The 21,424-nt window shown below is 38.1% G+C and overlaps 2 protein-coding genes across 2 annotated transcripts in view; one reads left to right on the plus strand and one right to left on the minus strand.

The window, feature by feature from the left end:
* TMEM204 (transmembrane protein 204) overlaps nucleotides 1-12,240 on the plus strand; it is a 29,960-nt gene extending 17,720 nt beyond the window's left edge. Inside the window, exon 3 of the mRNA XM_085315658.1 lies at nucleotides 10,065-12,240. Within this exon, the coding sequence (XP_085171784.1) occupies nucleotides 10,065-10,309 (245 nt within the window). The 3' untranslated portion in view covers nucleotides 10,310-12,240. The remainder of the gene's footprint in view (nucleotides 1-10,064) is intronic.
* Nucleotides 1-21,424, minus strand: part of IFT140 (intraflagellar transport 140) — a gene marked incomplete at its 3' end in the record, with an annotated part of 79,553 nt that overhangs the window by 32,930 nt on the left and 25,199 nt on the right. Inside the window, exons 14-18 of the mRNA XM_085315667.1 lie at nucleotides 21,035-21,152; nucleotides 20,437-20,564; nucleotides 16,422-16,569; nucleotides 14,712-14,843; nucleotides 12,552-12,751 (exon numbers count right to left, since the gene is read on the minus strand). Of these exons, the coding sequence (XP_085171793.1) occupies nucleotides 12,552-12,751; nucleotides 14,712-14,843; nucleotides 16,422-16,569; nucleotides 20,437-20,564; nucleotides 21,035-21,152 (726 nt within the window). The remainder of the gene's footprint in view (nucleotides 1-12,551; nucleotides 12,752-14,711; nucleotides 14,844-16,421; nucleotides 16,570-20,436; nucleotides 20,565-21,034; nucleotides 21,153-21,424) is intronic.

A 21,424-nucleotide genomic window follows, 5' to 3' on the forward strand; every position in this document is an offset into this window, starting at 1 on the left:
AAAATTAAGCATAGTGTATTCTAAATCCTGTCACAGTTTCAATAGACCATCTCTGATCTTGCCAGAGCTTTTGATGACTCCAGGCACCACTGGTTTTTCTTTTCACTTCTGCCACCTGCACAAGCATTTGACAGTCATTCAAAAAGGATGGAGCCCTAACAGAAAATAAAGCCCCAGGAAACAGAGAGGAAGGAAAGAAGAGAGGAAACAGTGTTACTCCAGGGATTGCAATGGGATTCATACAGCTCCAAAGCTCTACAACCTCACACCTCCCAGTTCACAGGAAAGCAAGCTGTTTGCTTTGGAAAAGGAACGTGGTGAAAATGGAACCGGTGTTGTATGTGGAATTTTGTGTCAATGCTCCAAAAATTCTCTCAGGGGATTTTGTTTTTTCAGTTTTTTTCCAAGGAACAGGTTTCAGACTCAGGACACTGAATAYAGGATGAATAACAGAGCTGATAGAAGAGCAACCTGTAAAGGGAAGTCCATACTAACAGGMCAGGGTGTAGAGAGGCTTTCAGAGAAGATTAAACTACTACAAGCACTAACTTGCTAGACTAGATCAGACCAAAGGGATTCTAGCCAAGTCTCCTACCTTGCACAGTGGGAAATAACAGAGATTTCAGAGGGAATGTTAATGGGGAAGATGCGACTTAAACTATTCCTCACATTAGGTTTCATCCTAGTTTCAGAAAGTCAAAGACTGGTATAAACCTGAACAATAACAGTTAATATCCTTTCCAAATAGTTTTCAGCATTAAATTACTTTAAAACCTAATATCCTGAATATTAGAAGGAAGTTTTGTGTCCCTGCTGAGCTTGTCATTTGCAGCCAAATAAACTGCAGTTTTAGTTCTCTTTCAAATTTCAARCCTTGCATTCCAACTTTTTCTGTCATTTTTTTTTTTGCTGATAGTGTATTTCACTCCAGATCCCTAATGAATCACAAGAAACCAGAGTCCACATATACTCTGCACTATAAAATCTAAAAGAAACAACCATTAGACCACTTCTCTCTTCTTTCCAAGCACTACAACCTTGGATCTGTTGGTATCTAGAAAATCTTAATACAGAACAGAATAGCAAAGCAGTCACTGGAGAAAAAATCTCAAGACAGTCATGATAGAAACACAATCCTGTTTTCTGTATTACTTCCTTCCACCTTTTTCCTCCATGACACCCAAGACACATTTGTTCTAAGACATGCTCTAACTGAGCTGTAAACCTATGCTTCCTGAAAAGGAAGCGAATAAATGGAACACTGCAAATAATCTAAAAATCATAAAGGAAAGACAGAACTTGACTGGCTGATTCGTGGTAAAGTTTTTTCTTGTTTTGCACCTTTTACTTCACCTCAGYGCCAAACTTGTATGTTCTTTATCTGGATTACAAACCTCACAAGAAAGTGACCATCAACGAGGTCTGCAAAATGAACTGCAGTTACAAAGATCTGAAACTACATAAGCTCATTCTGCTCATGTGGACTGAAATGGCTGACATGAGCAGCTGAAGCAGCAAATTGGAAAGGGCAGTAGCTCTTGAGAAACGTACTGAGCTCTTCAGCTGGTATAGCCGCAGCAGGAGGAAGATTTGCCAGTATTCTTCGTGTCTGAATACAGGTATGAGTAGCTGGCAATTTGTTATAGCACCTCAATGTCTAGGTCACATACTCCGATTAGAATTATGTTACAAATATCATACCAGCTAAATATATTCCCTATACTTGCATAACCAAGTGATGTTTGATGACAGACAATGCTAGAAATAATGCAGTAACACAGAGGAAAGCATGCCAAATGACAAGAAATTCTTAAATTCAAATAGTTGTCTCACTGCTTATGAAGATGGGTATCATGTATACTTAGAGATGTCTCCTAAAGAGAAGTCTCAAACCAGAGATCAAAAGCTATATAACTATTATTCTTTGCTGCATCAGATGAAGAAGACAGAGCACTTGGAAAATTAGTGAAAACAGCTCATGCTTCTAGTCAAAAACAACCACTCCTAGGAGGATCACTTGCCAATGCCTGCTGCTCTCCACACAGGCCAACTTGTCTTTGCTCAGGCCGACCGGTGTTCTTAACCTGTATCTGATTCAAATTCAACTCGGGTCAAAAGGAGAGATTTCACTGGCTCCAGCTACCTCTGAATCAGGTCAGAAATGCCAAGTGCTGTCCTCGGTTAACTTTCAGTGTGAAAGTCTGCACATCCATCCTTATTTAAACAGCAATTATGTCTAATTCCTAGGCAATGCTATTCAGCTCTCTGCTCAAGGACTGGCAGCATTTCTAAGGAAATCTCCAAAAGCAAGTTCACTGCCAGTAAACCTAAACTTGCTCAACAGTGCTCTGTACTTCCCATTGAAGAGTTTCACCAACATAAAGTAGAAATCACTGCCTTATGCTGACTGTATCTCCCAATCTTATCAGGTTAAAGACAAATAGGGATTGATAAATGTCAAATAACATAATGCAGTAGTAAATCCACTGTAATTCACTGATGAGAAGTGAAGGACAAGAGGGCCTTGTTACCCGTAAGAAGCTTTGTTACTACTAACTTGTTTAATACTAGATGTCATGTTCTACTCCAGATCCTCAGAAGGAAACTTTTATTATTCTTGGCAATATCCAATTGAAAATTCAAAGGCTACTCAAGACTATCTGGCATTATAAACAAAAAAACCCCATATTTCTATTGCTTTCAGTCTGCTGCCACAAAGAGGAGCACAGAACCTATGATTTGCACTGTCAGCTGTCGTTTGTGCCAAGCAGATACAGAAAAAAGTGTTCATTTATTAATCATTAATATAAACCCTACAGCAGTAACACTTTGGGAATCTGTGATAAATAGAAATCAAATATTCAATAAAGAAAACTGAGCTCCTACAAGCGGCTCATCCAGGTTTGTGACTCACAGCAGCTAAATCATTCCCTGCAAAAGTTTAAAAGGTATGTAGAGAGGGGGGTGAAAAAAATTGCAGTTCTGCTGTACAAGGGGAGCCTCTGAACTCAGAAAAACAGACTGTTCCATCTTCTACTTCTTGCTAGTAGCAAAAATCACCTTAAAAGGGGGACCGTGCAGAGGAAAATTATACCCCTTTTTTGCACTGAGCTACTGCATTGGCTTTTTCATCCAAAGAAACAGCCCACTATGAGCACTGCACTCTGCTGCACAGCAGATAGCTGGGAGATAGGACCATACTTTCTGCAGCAAGTTCACCCTGTTCCTGATACAGGCTTGCTGTCAATTCAAAAAAAAACCCATAACGCAGAGTTCAACTGCGTTATCACTGTACTAATAAAAGGAGGGATGCAAATCAAGGTGGGGGGACGGAGGGGGRGACCTGAAAAAGCTATGTCATAGAAGCAAAAAGCAACTAGGAGAGTTCTTTTAAAGTGCTAAAACTTTGAAATTGGCTGATAGCCAGCTACCATCAAACAGGAAATTCAGTATTCAGATCTGAAATGTAAGTTCAAAAAGTAACATTCTCCCAACCCACCCCCACTGACACAATCCACACTCCCAACCAAAAGTCTTCCTAGTGAATTCGTTATCTGTTTCCTTCCCCAACGGAAAAGGCCCCCCCCAACCAGGCTTGTTTTGCTAAGGTTGGGAAACAACTAGAGATAAACAACAGCTCTATGGGAAAATAAAGTACTTCTAAGTAATCTCATCAGGATTTTTAGCAAAGATCTGGCCTCTGTGCAGACTTTGCACAATGCACAATAAAATGACCAGAATTTGACTGACATTCCTTTCTGTCTGAGCGTTACTATCCACTAAAAAAATTAATTTAGGGCAACATAGCTAAGTATCCAGAACTCTTTGCAAAATAGTAATGAAACTAAGCCTGAGCAAAATATTTAATATCTTCATAATGAAATTTAGAGTATTAAAGAACTACTTTCCATCTTTAGCCCTCCTAAAATAAACAACAAGGAGTAAAAATGATGCTATTCTAACAGATATTTTAACTGCTTTCCTGTAGGAAATGCCCTTTGAGACCTAAATCTCTCACTTTATCCTCTTCACCACTCCTTTTTTAATATAGAGACATTTTATAAAATAAAAAGTTAATAATAAGGGGAAAAGTGTACTTAATCTTATTCTGCATTTGATTGCTGAAAATGTAAATGAGATTAAAAAGGCATTGCAAAGTAAGAGATAAAAATGAACGATAGCAAGTAGAGCATATGTCTGGTTATTTTTATTAGACATTACCTATGGGAAACAGTCTGTGAAAGCAGTTATCTCCTTTCAGGTATTTTAATGGAATACTGAGATTTAGTTCAGACATTCTGGTTTTCTAATCATTCTGAATACAGAGCTGAACACTGCATTAGTATATTTACAAAAAACCACCGAGTTATACCCAGGTTATGCAGCCATCTGTAGGAGCAGAATCCCAGCACCACTTTCTCTACAGTAGATTCACACAAAAGTGATGCACTAACTGAATAGTCAGCAATACTCAACAGCAACAGATTAAAATGTTGTCACAGATTGCCAAATACTAGTTACTGTCACAGCAAAGGCAGCAAACAAAGCAAGAGATACCAATCCCATGACAATACTTTGTTTACATGTTAGTAAAAATAAAGCATTAGTCAAACTTCAGCTTTATTCTCATTCATTACAGAAATTAGATATTATTACATCAATGCACTAGGATTTGCTTACCAGATGGTACTCATGTAACTAGTCAGCCCTAACGTTTCATCCACCAAACTGGCAAAACAGACCACTCCTCAGACAGTCACATAACAGAGTCCCAACTGAATAAAAAAATCTACATTCCCCGAGACAGAAGAACCACTGAATGAGAAGAAACAGGTTAGCACAAATAAATGAATTGAGGACGTTTGCCCGGTCATTCAGAGAACAGACTTGCCAACTGTTTCAACTGAAGTCTTTGCTGGTATACAAGACTGCCCTAAGAGCAAGCAAAATGTATGTAGCATATACATTTCTCTCCAAGCAACTTTGGGGGTCTTTACATAAGGTTATCTTTAGAAAAGCAGCATTCATCAAAATAAAGTTATCATCCTTTATGAACTCAATCGTTTTGGATTGATACAATTTCTTCACCCTTTGCTCCCAAGTTCCTAAATTTATAAATCTAGTATCAAGCCATGCTAATACGAAATAAGGATGCTGTAAAATAACACTCACAGCAACATTGTGGTGCCAGAGCTCTCCCTAGTCACTTTTACCAGCAAAACTGTAAAATCACTCAACTGTGAAAACTCTAAAGTACTACGCTTTTGCTCTCCCATGGCTATAGTATTTTTCTGTCTTCTTAAATGACAGTTCCTGTCCAGCCTGTGGCAAAGTATTCTAAACAGATTCTGTGTTTTTCTCTCAAGAGCTCCAGTGATTCACTCCTGCTATCTGCCAACTCAGGGAGCTCTGCAAGCAACCACCTCCCAGCTCCCACCCGCTCAGACACTGGCACAAAACTGCAACAGCAGAGAAAGCCTGCGGCATGATAAGCTGCTGCTGTGAGCTAGGGTTCAGGCAAAAGGGCCTGCGAAGGGGAATAGTCATGCTAGCATAACCAGATCTTTTTTGGGCACTCTACGGAAGCCTCACTCCTTATTCCTGATGGATAATTTCTTCTTCAGGTGGAAGGGAGCTCATGAGGATGGCTCATCTAGCACACTGGTGCGTAGCCTTTTAGGACAATAGTTGGCCCTAAGTGACACATAAAGCAAGAGAGAAAATGGCAGGTAATAGAATTAAAACTTGGGTGCTTAGAACAAAGTTTAAATCTCAAAAATATTCCTACAGCATTTATTTACCTCTGCAGTACCATAAAGGTATATTGACTACTGCTGCTTGCCTTAGCTAAATGAGCAAAGAATGGTGCAAAACTCATGCCCAGAGGAATTTAGCTCTCAGAGGCCAGGAACCCTAAATGTTTTTCCCAGCAGATTTGCACCAGCAGATCTGACTTTCAGTCAGGAAACTGGAAGTGCTAATCACCCAGTAGTTCCATATATTAGAGATAAAWACCTGTAAATCTGCACTGAGGAAGGCACCGGTCACAATTCATTAAGTGGAAGTTACGCAGCTATTGCATTCAATCTGCAGTCATTCACTGTGCTACATTTTATCTGAAGCTACCCTAGAAGCTGGTTATTGCTGTAAAACAAAATACGAACTAAAGCCTACCAAGTCAGTAGAAAGGCTGCTACCGATTTCTACTAGCTTTTGAGCAGATCGTCCAGTTCTGTGCAACTCTGTTGAAGGAAACASTGAAAAGAAATATAAAACTTATCAGAAGGCATTGGAACACGTAGGACAGATGCCAGTACACAGTCAACGACACTCACAGCTTTGCTCAGCTCTGATGCATAATCAAGATTTTAGAGTTATTATTTCCTTGTTGTGTTAAAATGTCAGCTGCCCTGTGGACTACGCAGAACATTGCCTTCTGACTTGTTGGCAGAATGAGCTAGCCATGAGCCGGGCATCGTTTTTGTGAAAAGGAAGAAAGCTGCAAGACATGTTACGCAGCATCAGCATTACGCTATGCAGCTGGTCTTCCTGTAGCCAGCTGCCTCTGCTAAGAGAGCTTTACACATTCTTACGTTATTTGTTTCGAGTGGATTATTATTAATATTTGTAACTGTCCTTTAGAGGTACCTGTATAGGTGGTCATGATACGCAGCTTAAGTTCTTAAATTCTTCCTCCTTAAAAAGTATTAYCAAATTGAATTCTAACCTTAAAATGCATATTAGTTAAAACTATTTCAAGTCCAGCCAATAAGTCTCTCTGACAGGTTTTGTAATTTATATCACACTTCCTTTTTATTTAATGCTTTTTGAAATTACTGTGAAAATGAACGTACACTGGAAAAAAAGTGACTGAAAGGAAAACTTTTGTCATGTGCCAGACAGACTCATCAGTAAGACAGGTCTCTTGATTCCTTCCTCGGTGCCCTGCTTCCTCTGGGAATTTTAAAACAGAAGGAAAAGGCGCAAGTCCCTAACCTGGCCACAGGAAGTTGCAAACAATCTCCTTCTCTCAATTTCCTGCCTTTATATGGGAAAAAGTAGCATTTGTCATCCTTCAAAAAGTGGATTGCAATCTGTAGAAGAGAAAAGCATAATTGGTATTTATTTGTATTATAAGACCTAAAGACCTCAGATTTAGAGGAGGAGATACAACTTTATCTCTATAAATGCATGGCATTAAACACACATTGCTCCCACAGGATTACAGCTGTGATGGACAACACAAAACATGGGAGAAAAGTTTTCTCCTCTTGGTTCTAAATATGGGGAATGAAGTCATCTCAAAGGAGAGTTTAAAAACTGATGTATTTCACAAAAAGTATAGCATCTATCTCTTTCTCTCCCTCAAGCGCATACCTCAAGAGAAACTGAGCTCAGAAGAATGCAATAGTGAAAGCATCACACTGGAAGTGAGGAAAAACTATTTATTTTTTCAGCTCTGTCAGTCTTCTTTTATGCTATTACTGTTAACAATAGAAAAACAGAATAAAGTTGTGCAAGACCCAGATAACACCAAATAGCAGTCACTTGAATTCAAAAGCAAGTAAGGGAGACATCACAGAAAAGGAAGAGCACAAATAACCATAGGTTTGGGGACGAAAGTAGTGTTCCATGAATGTTCAAAAAACAAGTGTCAGCTTCAGTGAGGATTCTGAATGCTCAGGGAGTATTTCCACTTTCACATGATGAATATGAATATTATATTATCCATATGAACATTATCTCCTTCAACAATTTTAGCCTCAATTTTTTTCAAAGACATTTGCCTCCAACACTCTGTACCATTGAAGGATGTAGATAACATCTGCCTGGCTTCAAGAGAGCAGTATTTTAAAAAGAATGCCTTATCTGATCTAAGACATGTCATCCATTAGCGATTACAGAAAAAAAATGAAGATTTAAGCTTAATTTGTCAAGAAACACTTTACTTTGTTTCCGTCTCAATTTTATCAAASAGAAAACAAGAAGCAACTTTTTAACCAGTTCATTTAGAAATAATGCTAGGTGATGACCCGTAAGGATCCCCGCTCCAATTCAGCTAATGTTAAGAACACAAGTGAGCCTGCAGACTCACCTTGGAGCACGAGTGAACAGCTGTTGCACAAGTCAGTGGTTTCTGTAACTCAGTTAAGTTAATGTGCTCCATGTGGCTACATTTTTTCCCCATAAAAAAGTAGTTCATTTATAAATAAATTCAAAAATGAAATGACTGCTAGATTTCATGATGTCCCAAAGAATCTTGCTAACAAAATCAAGGCGTTCTCTTTAATTGCTGTCCTTACAACTGATTCATCAGTCTAAAACACACCTGGAGTACGTCGGGCTTTCTTCACAGCAGATGCTACTACAGAGTGGCAAAAGAGCAGGAAAGAGCTACTCCTTCTGTAAGAATCTATTTCCTCTTCCTATATCCTTAGGAAGGACGGCCTTACTTCAAACCATTGCTGGTACATACCATCTCCAACACAATGCTACTTTTAAGAGGATGAGGTGCAGCAAGCAGCTATGGGAGTTACAAATCACCTTCTAGGTAGCCACAAGAGAGCTGAGGATGCCAGACATTTCCTGAATTAGTACTAATTCTATGCTTGTTTATAAGAGGGACTCAGCTTTCTCAACACTGACTCTCAGAATTAAGTGTCRTGTGTCTATTTAAGTGGTGATTGTTTTTTTCCCCCTCATTTTTCTTTCATTTTCTTACTGTTTTTTTAATCTATATATACTTTTTATCTTTTCCATCTTCGCTGCATTACTAGTACTCTTACTAAACACAAAGTTGATATGATACAACCAAGTGAGTGTCTCTGTACCCTGTTTTAGAGCACTGCATTGTATCTTTGGGAACAGGGTTTGCAAGCAGCGCAGCTAATTGCAAAAGCAGAGCATTTGGATGCTTGCATTTAGGAAAGAATGGCTTGTCCTTACCCATGAACTTTAGGAGATGGTATCTACAGATCCTTCTGGCCTTTTATGGGCTCTTGTTTACCCCAGTCTTCCTTCATGAGCAGGCTCTTTTGTCCATGAAACTTCTCGTGTTACAGTGGCTGTTAAAGTTACGTGTGTAAGAAAAAGAAGAGGAAGCTTTTTCTGCATTAGTGAGACATATTTGCCTCTTTGTATGTTTGTTTCAACCTAATTAGACCTATAAATTACTTCTCTTAAGAGCTGAAAGTACRTTTATTTGGTAATAGGAAGAAAAACTAATACAAGGCAGAGAGGACAGAAAAGTAGTTACGCGCTATTGATGCATGCTTCTGCGCAGAAGCACAGTCTTACTACCATACGAAAAGTGGTAGTCAAGGGATTTAGTTTCTGTCCCTTGTTCTAAAGCAGACTTCCCGCATGACTAGAAAAGTCACCTCATCTGTGAAATAAGGAATACTATTATTTAGCAGCAGTGTCTATCAAAAAGAAAGGTGAGGAACAGAAACCTTGCTTCTGGTGGCATAGTATTATGCCTGCCTGGTTTAGTCCCTCGTAATACTTTTTTTCCAGCACAGAAAAAGTAGGCCACGGAGTGCCACTTATTTTGCCCCCCTTTTTTTTGTTTGGCTGCTGTATGTTTTTTTTGTTATTTCTGTAACATATACTCTGCTATTCATCATCTTTCCAGATCATAATAGTGGTTTGCCTTAAACAAACATTTTACAGTACAGAAGAACAGAATAACTGTACTCCTGTACAAAGGATTTTCATTATTATTATTACTATACTTGTTTGCTATGTTGGCAGTGGGAGTAAGAAAGATGACAATTTGTGTCAGTGAAACAAGAAGATGAGGAAAAAAAATGTTACACACACAAGAAACAGTGAAGTGGGAGTTAGAAGTTTAAATCCAACACTGAGACTTCATTTCAGACACCCAGTCTTTGYGTAAAATATTGCCCTGTCCAAATATGCCTTAAAGAATACATACAACACTTCACAATAAAAATGGAAAAGACTTATGGACCCATGAATAACGGCCTAAGACATCTTGACACTAGAGACATTTGAAAGAGTAACTCATTTTTAAAAAAAATTCTCTCCCATTCTCCTCACAGGTTTTGTTCTGGTTATTGGATTGGTGACTTTCTACCGCATCGGACCATACACCAACCTCTCATGGTCTTGCTACCTGAACATCGGAGCGTGTCTTTTGGCCACGCTGGCAGCTGCCATCCTCATATGGAACATCCTTCACAGGCGAGAGGACTGTATGGCACCCCGGGTCATAGTTATTAGTCGCACCCTGACCGCTCGATTCCGCCGCGGCCTGGAAAATGACTACGTTGAGTCACCGTGCTGAAAGCATGGACTTGAAAGGGGAAGAGATTTCCAAGGAGATCTGCACTGGAGTTGTTTTCTATAAATATATTCTGTAATTTAAAACTAAGGGTTGAAGGACATCATAAAGCTCACTCTTGTGGGCAGAGGCCCTCAATTATTATTTGGATGGGCTCCATCTATATACATAATGCACATAATTTTATATATATATATTATATTATATTGCCCTTCCCCTCTGCTGTACAGCACAGAATATTGGATTGTCAGAATCCTGAAAGAACTTCACAGCTATATGTAAGTGGGGTTCAGCTGTAGCAGACATAGAGTGTATGTGGTGATATTACAGAAAAAAAAGCAACCACACACATTCTCTTTCTGTCTGGATAAAGTTTTCCTGCTCCCTAATGATGATGCAAAAAAGCTATAAGAGACCACTGATAGTCATTCTTCCTTTAGAGTTAACAAACAGGCAATCTGAGAAAGTAGAAAACTCACTGTACAAGTGATGATTTCTAGCAAGAGTTTAAATTTCATTTATCTTTAGTCCCTTCATCTCATCCATCCATTCCTCTTCAAGGAATTTCTAATTAGTTGCAACTCCTGCTTCCAAGTTAAAGCATGATCCACACAGTATAAACAAAAAGTGCAATTCCAACCATTCTAATTGTAAAGTAAGGGAATGCAGAACACTTCTTTTGTATCCTAAAACTAAGGTTTGGGATTATCTTGTTGGTATGAAGACATGCCATTAACCATGAAAAGGGTACCCAGCTAGAACAGGCCACATGTGGTGCTGAAAATCTACTTCAGTGTTATGATGTGACAAGAAGGTTACCCGGACTCCCTAATAATTCCTGTTACTATTAACTCACTTTACTAGAAAGGATTACTAAGAACACATACTTCAGCCCAAATGATTTTCGTCCCAGTTTGTGTTCATATTTGCCATAACATTTCCAGATCAAAGTCYTATGTCAGGATACCCAGTTCTGCCCATCAGTGGTTACACAGACCCGCACATTGGATATTGGAGACTGACTACCACTGAAGCACCCGAACTGGACAACTAGACAAATATACAAGACTTAACCACGAGAGAAAAAGATATGCCTGGTACCTTAACCTGGTAGTGAAATGAAAATAATTAGCACCCTTGAAATTAGGCAGAATGTTTATAAGCTTGACTCCRATAAGCACAAGGGCTTACTAAACTCATGTGCATGTGACTTTCAGGAAGAAAACCATTAGGTCAAAAACTATTATATGAAAATATGTAAAACACAGGAACTAGAGGCAATGACAGATGTTTGAAAACTCTTAAGGATGCTACTTTGAGTTACCAATCGGTTTGAAGGACCATGATCTGTGAATGTTACAAATTCTTTAGGATTGCTGTGTTGCTCCCAGTTGAGTTTGCTGTTTTTCTTCTTTATCATTATTTCCACCATACTTCGCTACACTTTGATAAAAAGTGATCATCAAGCTGGCTCTTGAGTTCTGTTCTGCACCCAGTTCTGATGTAATAAGAAACTCAACCCCAATTGCCACTCTGCACCATGTTCAAAGTGAGCAACACTCTGCGAAGACTGATGYTCTAGAACAAGTGTTTTGTTCTGGATTATCAGGATACAGTACCATAAAGCTGACAAAGAGTTTCTTCTAACAGTAGGTTTGTAAAAACCAACTAAGATTTGTATTCGTTTGTCTGCATTATTTTCTGGAAAAGCTGTATGTTTTCTAGAAATAACATGTTATAATTAATTGCAGGGTTTTTAAAAAGTAAGATATTGGAATATTTAAAAGACATTATATTATTTCTTCTAATATTGCAATATCCATATTATAATAATGTACATTTAAATTTAAAAATCAGCTATATGGTCGGTAAATTCGTAATACTTGKTATTACTGTGATTACTTTAGATGTATAAATAAAGTTGTGAATGTTCAGTTCTCCTCTAGTCATAATGTGGGGTTTTTGTCATTCAAACATAAAATACGGTCAATCATTATCAATCCATTTTTTCCCCATTTAGTAGAAAAAAATAAAAGTAAAAAAATAAAAAAATCCATAGAATCCATATAGTTTACAACAACAACTTGTAGACAAAGAAAAGACAGACCGTGTCAAAAGTCTGTAAGATGAAATATTTCATCCTGTTCGATAAATGAAACGGAAAACGAAAAATGAGACCTTCATACAAACTTTGAATAAAAATAACCTCTACCCATAAAGACATACATACAAATATTTATGTTACCTTTTGATCAGCTTTATGGATTTGAAGGCCTCATCCATGTCTCCAGCAGTCAGATGGAAGCTGAAGTTCAGCATGGCATCTCGTGTAGTCTTATCACAGTCTCCTAATCCAACAAAATCTCTCATGGGTCTTCTGGCAACCATCTGAGAGACTTTCATCGAGCCAGACTCTGCCTGTCCTTCTGTCTCAGCTTCTCCTGGCTAAAACGAGAACGGTATCATTTAGGTACGATACAGGATAAAACTTACTCCTTCACATGTCTGAAGGATGTTAATTACATGAGTATTTCCACCRGAGTCCAAGTTTTCTACTTTTGTGGGACTACGCTCAATACTGAATAGTCACAAAGCTTCAGAACTTCAAGTGTTCATAGATACATAATGTCACAGAAGAGATTAGCATACCATGATGTATTATGAACAACCACAGTACTTCATCACTAATGTTTAGGAGATATGAGATGCAGCAATGACTATTCTAATTAAGACTAGAATAACAACTATACTTTTAAAGTCCTTGGATTTCTAGAGATTTCAGATAAATATTTGTAAGCTTACTCTCTTCTCAAAAATCAGTCTGTTCTTCTAAAGGTAACAATTTAGATCCAATTCTTTTATTCTTGCCTGTGTATGAGATGAACATAAACCTCAAATTCTAATCATTTCCTGTACAACTGGCAGTTCTGGAGCCTCTACAGTTTCAGTAACAGGAGAAACAGAGAATTTGGGGGAATTTCTGGAATAAGGACATGGAAGGCATTAGAATAAAATAAGGAGAAACCCTGAGCTGAAACTCAGTCAAGTAGGGCTTGTTGTGTTAACTTTTCTATATTTTCTATATTTGAAACAACCTCAGTTATATACTGAATCATGTTTGCAACATGAATTACTACCTAACAACAATTTTGTCATTAAAATACAATAAACTAGTATAGGAAAAAAAATGGAAACAGAAGAGAGAGAAGCAGGATGAAGGAAGAGGAGCAGAATAATGCAATTATGAATACTTACAGGCTTATAGACACATCCTCTCTGAAAAAACAACTAATTGCAGCAATAATCCATACAGAGAAAAAAGAAAAAGAGATGTAAAATCAAAGTAAAAGAACATGAGACAAGATGGGGGAAAGAAATGCAGATCATCTTTGACCTTTCATATTAAAGGCAAAATAAAGTACAACTCTAAAAGCCAGGTCTGCATGGGAAGATTATTGTATGCAGTCTATTCTTTGGAAAGGGGCTACATTGCATAGTACTGCCCTGAATCTAAATACACTGAAATAGGAGAGTCTAGATAAAGACTCTGTGTTTAATAATTCTCCCAAGTTATATGAGGTGAGGTTTATGGGATCGCATTGGTCTGCCTGTCCCTGACTTATTCAAAGGATTAGAAGCATCATTAATATCACATTCCTTTAGACTTTCCAAACAGAAGTGCTTTGGTAGACTAAACAGACTCCGTTAGCTCCTCCTGGAAAAAGACAGCAGTACAGATCACGGTCTTAACAGATAACAAGGAACTCTGGTCAGAGCTTGACCTGAGATCCGTTCTGTAAAGAGTAAGTTTCATTATTTCCAGCATGCAGGTAATTATTAATCACCTTAAGATGCAAACAATTTTGGATCCACATTCAAGTTTCTAAGAAGCTATAGGATGCATTCCTGATATTTTTTAGCAAGTAGCCATTCAGTGCAAGATGGGTATTCTTACCCTCTTCGGTATTCTGTGGGGATTAAGCTCCATTCCAACAGGAAGTGCGTTGTTTTTTCTGAAGTTAAAGCACACACTCTTATGCCATATGCAAATTTGACACACACATATACTCTCATCTTATATACTATAGAAATGGTGACTATATACAGTAGAAATATATAGTTTTTTAATCCTCTTTTTAGTTTTGTTTTCTGGTAAATGCTCTGTGTCCTGTGCTTGCACATCACATTTAGTTTGCAATATCCATGAAAAGCCAGTTCAGTACAATTTCCACAAAACTGYGAACTACATTGATACCAAAATGATCTTTATGTTACTGCTACATGTGATGCAGCCACCACCACTGGAGCTGCACCTGCTTACTGCAGACACAGTTTGACTAAAATTGACTGCTGCAGCATTGAAAAAAATCTAAGTTTATAGGAGGATTGTAAAGGATTTCCTCACCTTTTTTGCAAAGTAATAATGTGGCACCTCAATGCCCAAGAGAGCCTGGTAGGATGAAGGCAATGGAAAGCTTTCCTGAAGCAAAAGGCCATGCTCTTCAGTACTGAAGAATGATATAATCAAAACATCCAGCTGGAAAAGGAAGTGAAGTATTGTTTTGTTTTTCATGGTGCAATATCCTTCTTTCATTTTGTTTTTATTTTCCATTTTCACTTGGCAGAACCTTCTCTTGAAAATAATACAGCGCACACATTCACACACACACATCTGCTGGACAGGGCAGAGCTGCAGGCTTCCTCCTTATTATAAGTAGCCAAAAAGTCATTCCAGATTACAAATCGTGTTCCTACTGCAGAGGGCAAGCCACCTCTGCCTTTCAGGAACCAACCTTTCCAACTCCAAAGAGGGAAGCTCCTGGCAACAGACTGTTAATCTGGAAGCCTCTCTTCGAGAGTTCTGACTCAGATGCAAAGAAATACCATTGTTTTCCAACACTTTATTTTCAATGTGACATTATTTCTGCTATAATTTCAGCAGGTCACTGATTGCTGAGAGTTATTAGGGAATATATTAGCGATATAAAAATAGCTTCTGTAATGGTTTATATATTGATCTGGCTTCAGCCAAAATTAAAGCATTTTAGCTAATTAGACTTCTAACTTGTTAAAGAACAAGCACACAATTAAAAGTGCTATTGAATACAGGCCCCAAAATTAGTTACACTTGTTTTATATCTTTTTATTTGTCAAAATTATGTAGAAGCCAAACAATTTTGTTTCTTTACATTGGAAATACTAGGTTGAAGTGTTCCTCTCTTTGCTGGAAGACACCAGCAAGATCTTTTGAGACACTCACATTCCTTTCCATGTTGATCTTTCCATGATTTTTCTGAGATCCAGGATCATTCAATCAATAAAGGAAGCAAAAAGCTTTCTATTTCTAATTGGGAGATATTAAACTAAAACAACGGATGAATCTGAGCACTTCAAATGGACATGGAATTTTTAAATCAAAGGAATATTGATGACGATCAGACAGTTTTGCACAGATAGAAAGGAAAAGAGTGCTATAAGCACACTGGCAAGGGAAGGGGGAAATTGTTCATCAGATGAAAGGGCTTGTTGATTAGATTATTTCTTAACAATAAAAAGAAAATATTTTTTGCTATTTTAAAAAAAGAAGAGGCATAAAATGTAATTTGGGAAGTACTGTAACAACATATAAGTCTGTCCAAAAGAGCAAAAGACAGTAAAAACTGAGCAGGAAGGATAAACTGACTTCACCATTCACCTTAACAGTAGGGTCTCTKTTATTCTATCAAATCAATTCTTGCTGCTAAGAGTGGACTCAAGATATAAAACCTGCATTAATTTCTTTACRTAAGTATCAAATCTCAAGATTTTCAATTCACCCACCAACGTCCCCTGAAAAACTGCAGTCCAGATACAAGTTTTGGATTTTGATCATCCTCAAAATTCCTGCTTAGATTCAGAAACCACCTCTAGCTCTTTTAGCTAAGGCTAAAAGAGAAAGGTAACACACAGTGACTGCCTGCAGCCACAGACACCACTTAGTTTGGYGACTAAGTTCTGCCTATGATAGCCTAAACTACCTAAACCTGCAGCTTAACAAAGTACAAATATTTAATTACTGGAATAGGAAGAACTCCAAGCACAGCAAGGTAAAAACAAAGAAACAAGAAGACCATACTGTGCTCTCAGTCTGGTTTTTCTTCTGGTCTGGAGACTGTAGGCTTGTTTCAAGAATTGCTTCACACACAAAAAGTCTTGGTTCACTCTGGTCCCAGAAATGGCAAACAGGGATGTGATTGTGCAACTCTGGATACTCCACAACAGTCCTGCCAACAAGAAACACAGAAAGGGAGATAAAGCAATTACAACTTGTTCAGTGCATGAATATAAAGAGGACTAACCAAGGGATAACTTTATAATGACAATAATTTATCACAATGTATGCAAATATATATTTTTTTCAGAATGTGGATGAGGTAGACACATTACTCCTATTTCTCCCATTACTTCAACCTCATAAAAACAATGCAAAGCCATGCCAATTAGCTCATCTAAGTATTTAGAGCTCACTCAATCTATTATACAGTTTGAAATACAAAAAAACTGGCATGCCTACAGAATTCCCAGGATATTCCTGCTATGTTGTATTTTACTAAGAAGGCTTTTCCTTTCAAAATATGTTATTGGTCAAACATATCAGTGAATGGAAAAGAGCAGAAAATCAAAAGACATTGTGGAAGGCCTCTCAATTATTTCTTTTACTGAGGGTTTTAAAAAGTCTTTCTGGCAGATAAACCATAACAGCATCTAAGCTCCTGCTCATTCAAGCTACATAGGGAGCTGAATTCCCATCTTTTAATCCTCCAGATCATTACTTACTTCTCTTGCCTTGCTACATCCTCCTGTGGAACTCCTACACCCGCTGGGGTGATGAGCTTGTGAGCACTGTAGGTATCAGCAAAGAGAGGTGCTCATGTACTCCCTTGGAGGAGGCGCTCCTCACCTGTGTTACATAGCTAATCTTACTCCATTCGCACCATCAACATGAAGCTGAGAGAGCACAGAATGCCAAATGAGGCATCCTAAGGCTCAGTGCAGCCTARGGCTCCATCCCCTGGAACTCTACAACGAAGAAATTCTAGAGAATTCGAGCTTTTTATTCTAAAAGACAGGACTGGGACCTAAAATACAGAATTTCAGCTAAGGATGTAATAGTATTGACTGTAGCCTACGTTGGGAAATAAAAGTATCTATTTAAAAATTCTGTAGAACAGAATGAAGTATTATCTTTTAGCTAATTGAATAAGGTTATTGTTTTGGAAGGAAAGTCTTTAGCACACCACCCTTAGCCCACAAGAAGTGCTAATTTCAGTGGTGATCTCATAAGCCTCCCTTAYACTCCCAGGAACTTAAGATTTTCATTAGTACAAGTGGGAGCTTCCAATTTTTATGCAGCCTTTTATTAGAGGCAATGTTGTTGGGGGGGTTAATTTCTTTCCTTTTTTTTTTAACATATATATTTGACAAAGCCTAATACATCTTTAGGATCGGATTCTGACCACTCTAATAAGCTTGTCACCTTAGCAAACCCAGCTGCATGTGGATATCAGGTATCAAAAGGAGGATTGCTGGTGAGGATCAGTAACTGAAAGCTTTTAGATTTTTGTGTTCCTGTTGTAATTTGCACGGCATGATTACAGACAGCAGTAAGTATCAACAAGCCTGGTGCTGACCACATTTAACCAAAATGAAAGTAATATTTTTCAGTTGGGGAGCTAACAAGTCAGTAACCAACAGAAACAAAGCAGGCCATGCCATAGAAACAGCTAGACAGCGGCCTCATTAGTCCATGCTTAAAATGTTGTAAAAATATGTAAAAGAAAAAAAAAACACGTACCAGGAGACGGACACAATTATCTAGACCAGKAGTTCTGTATTGTAATATCAACTACATGTATCTTCCTACCTCCTAACACTTCATATATGGCAATGTCACCTAGCTTGTTCTGCAYGTTTACCATGACTACCTGGACGTAAAGCATTTCAATGGGGAGGGGGGGAAGCTAACACAAATGTAATTATGCACCTAAAATATGCCTCTTCTGAGATCACATGTCCTACAGAAATGTTTGAACATGCTTCAAATGATCTAGCTTGGTTACTGTTACCAGTGTAGCTACTGTAACACGGAGACCACCTCAGCTCTGCTTTGTTGTGGGTTTTACAGGTTGCCCCAAGGYATTTATTACCAGCACTTCTAGAAATTCCCAGCCAGTTAGGTTAAAGATAGCTTGAGTACACTGATATGCATTTAGATAAGCAGTGAAGACAGTTTCTAGTACATATGCCTCAAATTCATATCCAGCTCAGCAGTGGTCAGAAGAGATCACCATCAGAAAGTCACARTGCTGGGGGAGAAATTAGTTTATATTCTCAGGCAACAGATCTCTCCTGAAAGTCTCTTTGCCATCTCTGTTGGGAATSCAGTGGAGACCAGGCCACGCAGTGTGATCCACACTTATCTGCTAAACTTCTCATCAATGGTGGGACACAGTGAGGGAACATACAGGGTTGCAACTACTTAAGAACCTGATCTGCAGCTGGGGGACTTCAGTCTCCAAACATGCCACAATTCATTCCCTTTTCTAAATAAAAACTAAACTAAAAGAAATCGGAGACATGGTGAATTACCAGATTGAGYACAACAAAAATCTCTTCAGGCTTAGAAAAGCCACACTCTGATAGCAGTTTAAATAAGAATTGTAGGTAAGACTTACTGTGTCCTTCAGGATACTGCTTCAGTGCAGGCCATGTTAAGAATACAGACATATAGATTCAGACTATTTTGGCAAGGGATTACTATTCTTTTGAAAAATAAAGCATATATGTAGATGCCAAGTTGAAAAAATGAGAGAAATCATATATTTCATCATTATATATCATCTGCTGCCACCACTGAAGGGTAGTCTTTGGGGAGGAAGAGGAAAAAAGGGCTAGAAAGCAGATTAACAGACAGATTAGAGGGGAAGCGGAAATACACAATTTCTATCCATGGAATTTAACTCTCAATAAATTATTCTCAAACTGAAAAATAGTATTTGTGTAAAAAAACTGGGAGTTTTTAGATTCTGCCTCAATAGGAGAGAGAGAAAAGGAAGTAATATAGATATTATTATCACGTTCTGATGAGTTTACTCATTGTGATTTGAAGATAATCTACAATGAAGCACAGATAAATGGATTATTCATGCTGACACCATCTAGCTTTTAAACATCAGTGAAATAATATTCCTAGTTTGTGGTGGCCTCTGCTGGGCTGCACAAGATATTACACTTGAAAACAACTTTCTCAAGACACATTATTAGACAGTTTGCATAACTGACCAAGAAAACCAGACGGAAATCTGTACCTTAATATTCCACTGCACTTTCATACAAAGTCCTTGTTCATTGTATGATGCTGCCTTGAGGCCAGGATTTCTAATGTACTTGCCGAAGAGCAGCTTGTATGAAAACAAGTCATTTCTAAATAGTTGTTCATTAAAGTTTTTATCCTCACAAAACCATTCTGTACTGGACTTAGATGTTTGTCCTACAAGTAGCCTCAGAATGCCCTCTTCTCAGCTCCTACCCTGTAAACTCTTCATGGAGGAGTGGGCTTCCAAGATTTAACACAATTATTTGAAGAACAGAATCCTGATGATGGTCATCTAATAGCTCCAGAAGTACTCTCCCCAACACATAATCATTTCCCTCTAAGAGATTYCCTGTGCCAGATACGGCTTCCATAATTTTAATAACACTCACTGGACTTCTCCTCTATGACTTTGTCCAGTACTTCGATAAGCCCTTCCCTCAGAATCCAAAAATATTTTGTAAGGATGTTTCATAGCTTGGCTGCATATTGTGTGAAGAACCACCTCCTTCTGCTTATTTTGAGATACCACCATTTGAAACTCTCTAGTTAGCGTATCAGAAGAGACAGGGATACAGACTGATCAACACAGAAATGACCTACCAGTTTTAATTAAATGTTTAATTAAAAAAAATAAAATTAATTAAAAAAAAATAAATTGTTTCAAGTTCCTACACAAAGACAGAGAAATGCCAATATCAAGATGTGGCTTCTCATCACAGGGCAGATTCCTACCTTAAAGCTACAAGCTATACTTTTCAAAATAAAAGCTTCTTACTTGTTAATGCCTTGTCCAGAAGGAAGTTTCTCTCTACCATTTCCTTGTTCAGCTTTGAAATCAAAGAGTGTAACTTTGTCCATTTCAACATCGTAGAAACAGATCTTGGAATCAATGTTCCCATCCACCTATGAAAGGGAAAAATCAAAGTCATTGAAGCATGCAGTTAAAAACAAAAAAAAAAGTGAAGTTCACATAGTCTGTTTATCTCATCTGCTTCATGCTGTCATAGTTTTGTGCAGTGGTAATAATACAGGAACATTCTTTGGAAGAAACACCAGAAAATTTCATGCTATTTTTCTGTTCTAGCAAGTTAGCCTTTGACTTCTCTGAAATGCTACCAAATAGTGTTTTTACTAATCTGCCCCCTTCTTTTCTGAGTTGCTCTTCTCATGAAACRTAGAAAACCTTAGCGCAGCTTAGTTTTAGTGTTTAGCTGCACACCTGGACCTGAAATTTCAAGTCCCAGTACAATGCACAGAAAATGCAAGTTTGTTTCTGAGAAGTTAATCCTGTATTTTCAGAAATTTTCTTGCACTGTATGAGTCCGACAACAATGGCCAGGCCCTCTKGCAGAAAGTAAAGAGCTTTGCCTCACCTTGCTAACAAGGATGCTGACTTTGTTGCCATTAGCATTGCACTTGACAGATGCAATGCCACCTAGGCCGGGAAGCAGCTCGGAAAAATTCTTGCTATGGCAGTGCACTTTTGCCTCTCTGTGGAAAGAAATAAACTTAATTCACATGGTGGCATGCAAGTGGCAACACTTAGCAGTCAATAACATTTTTCATATTATGAGTAAGACTTAAAAGTCTTCTGTTTATTTCTATCCTATGATCCTTCTGCCCCAGACTAGCTTCCTCTCCAGAGAATTGCTCCCACCTGCCTTACTTTCAGGAAGAGGTTAATGAGACACTTTCCTCAATGAATCAGCATGAATAAATAAATAAATTTTGAATTTGTAGTACCAAGTTTCTTCCTCTATGAG

The sequence above is a fragment of the Rhea americana genome, unplaced genomic scaffold, assembly GCF_003343005.1.
Source record: "Rhea americana isolate MKP2758 unplaced genomic scaffold, rheAme1 scaffold_433, whole genome shotgun sequence".
Classification (NCBI taxonomy): Eukaryota; Metazoa; Chordata; class Aves; order Rheiformes; family Rheidae; genus Rhea; species Rhea americana.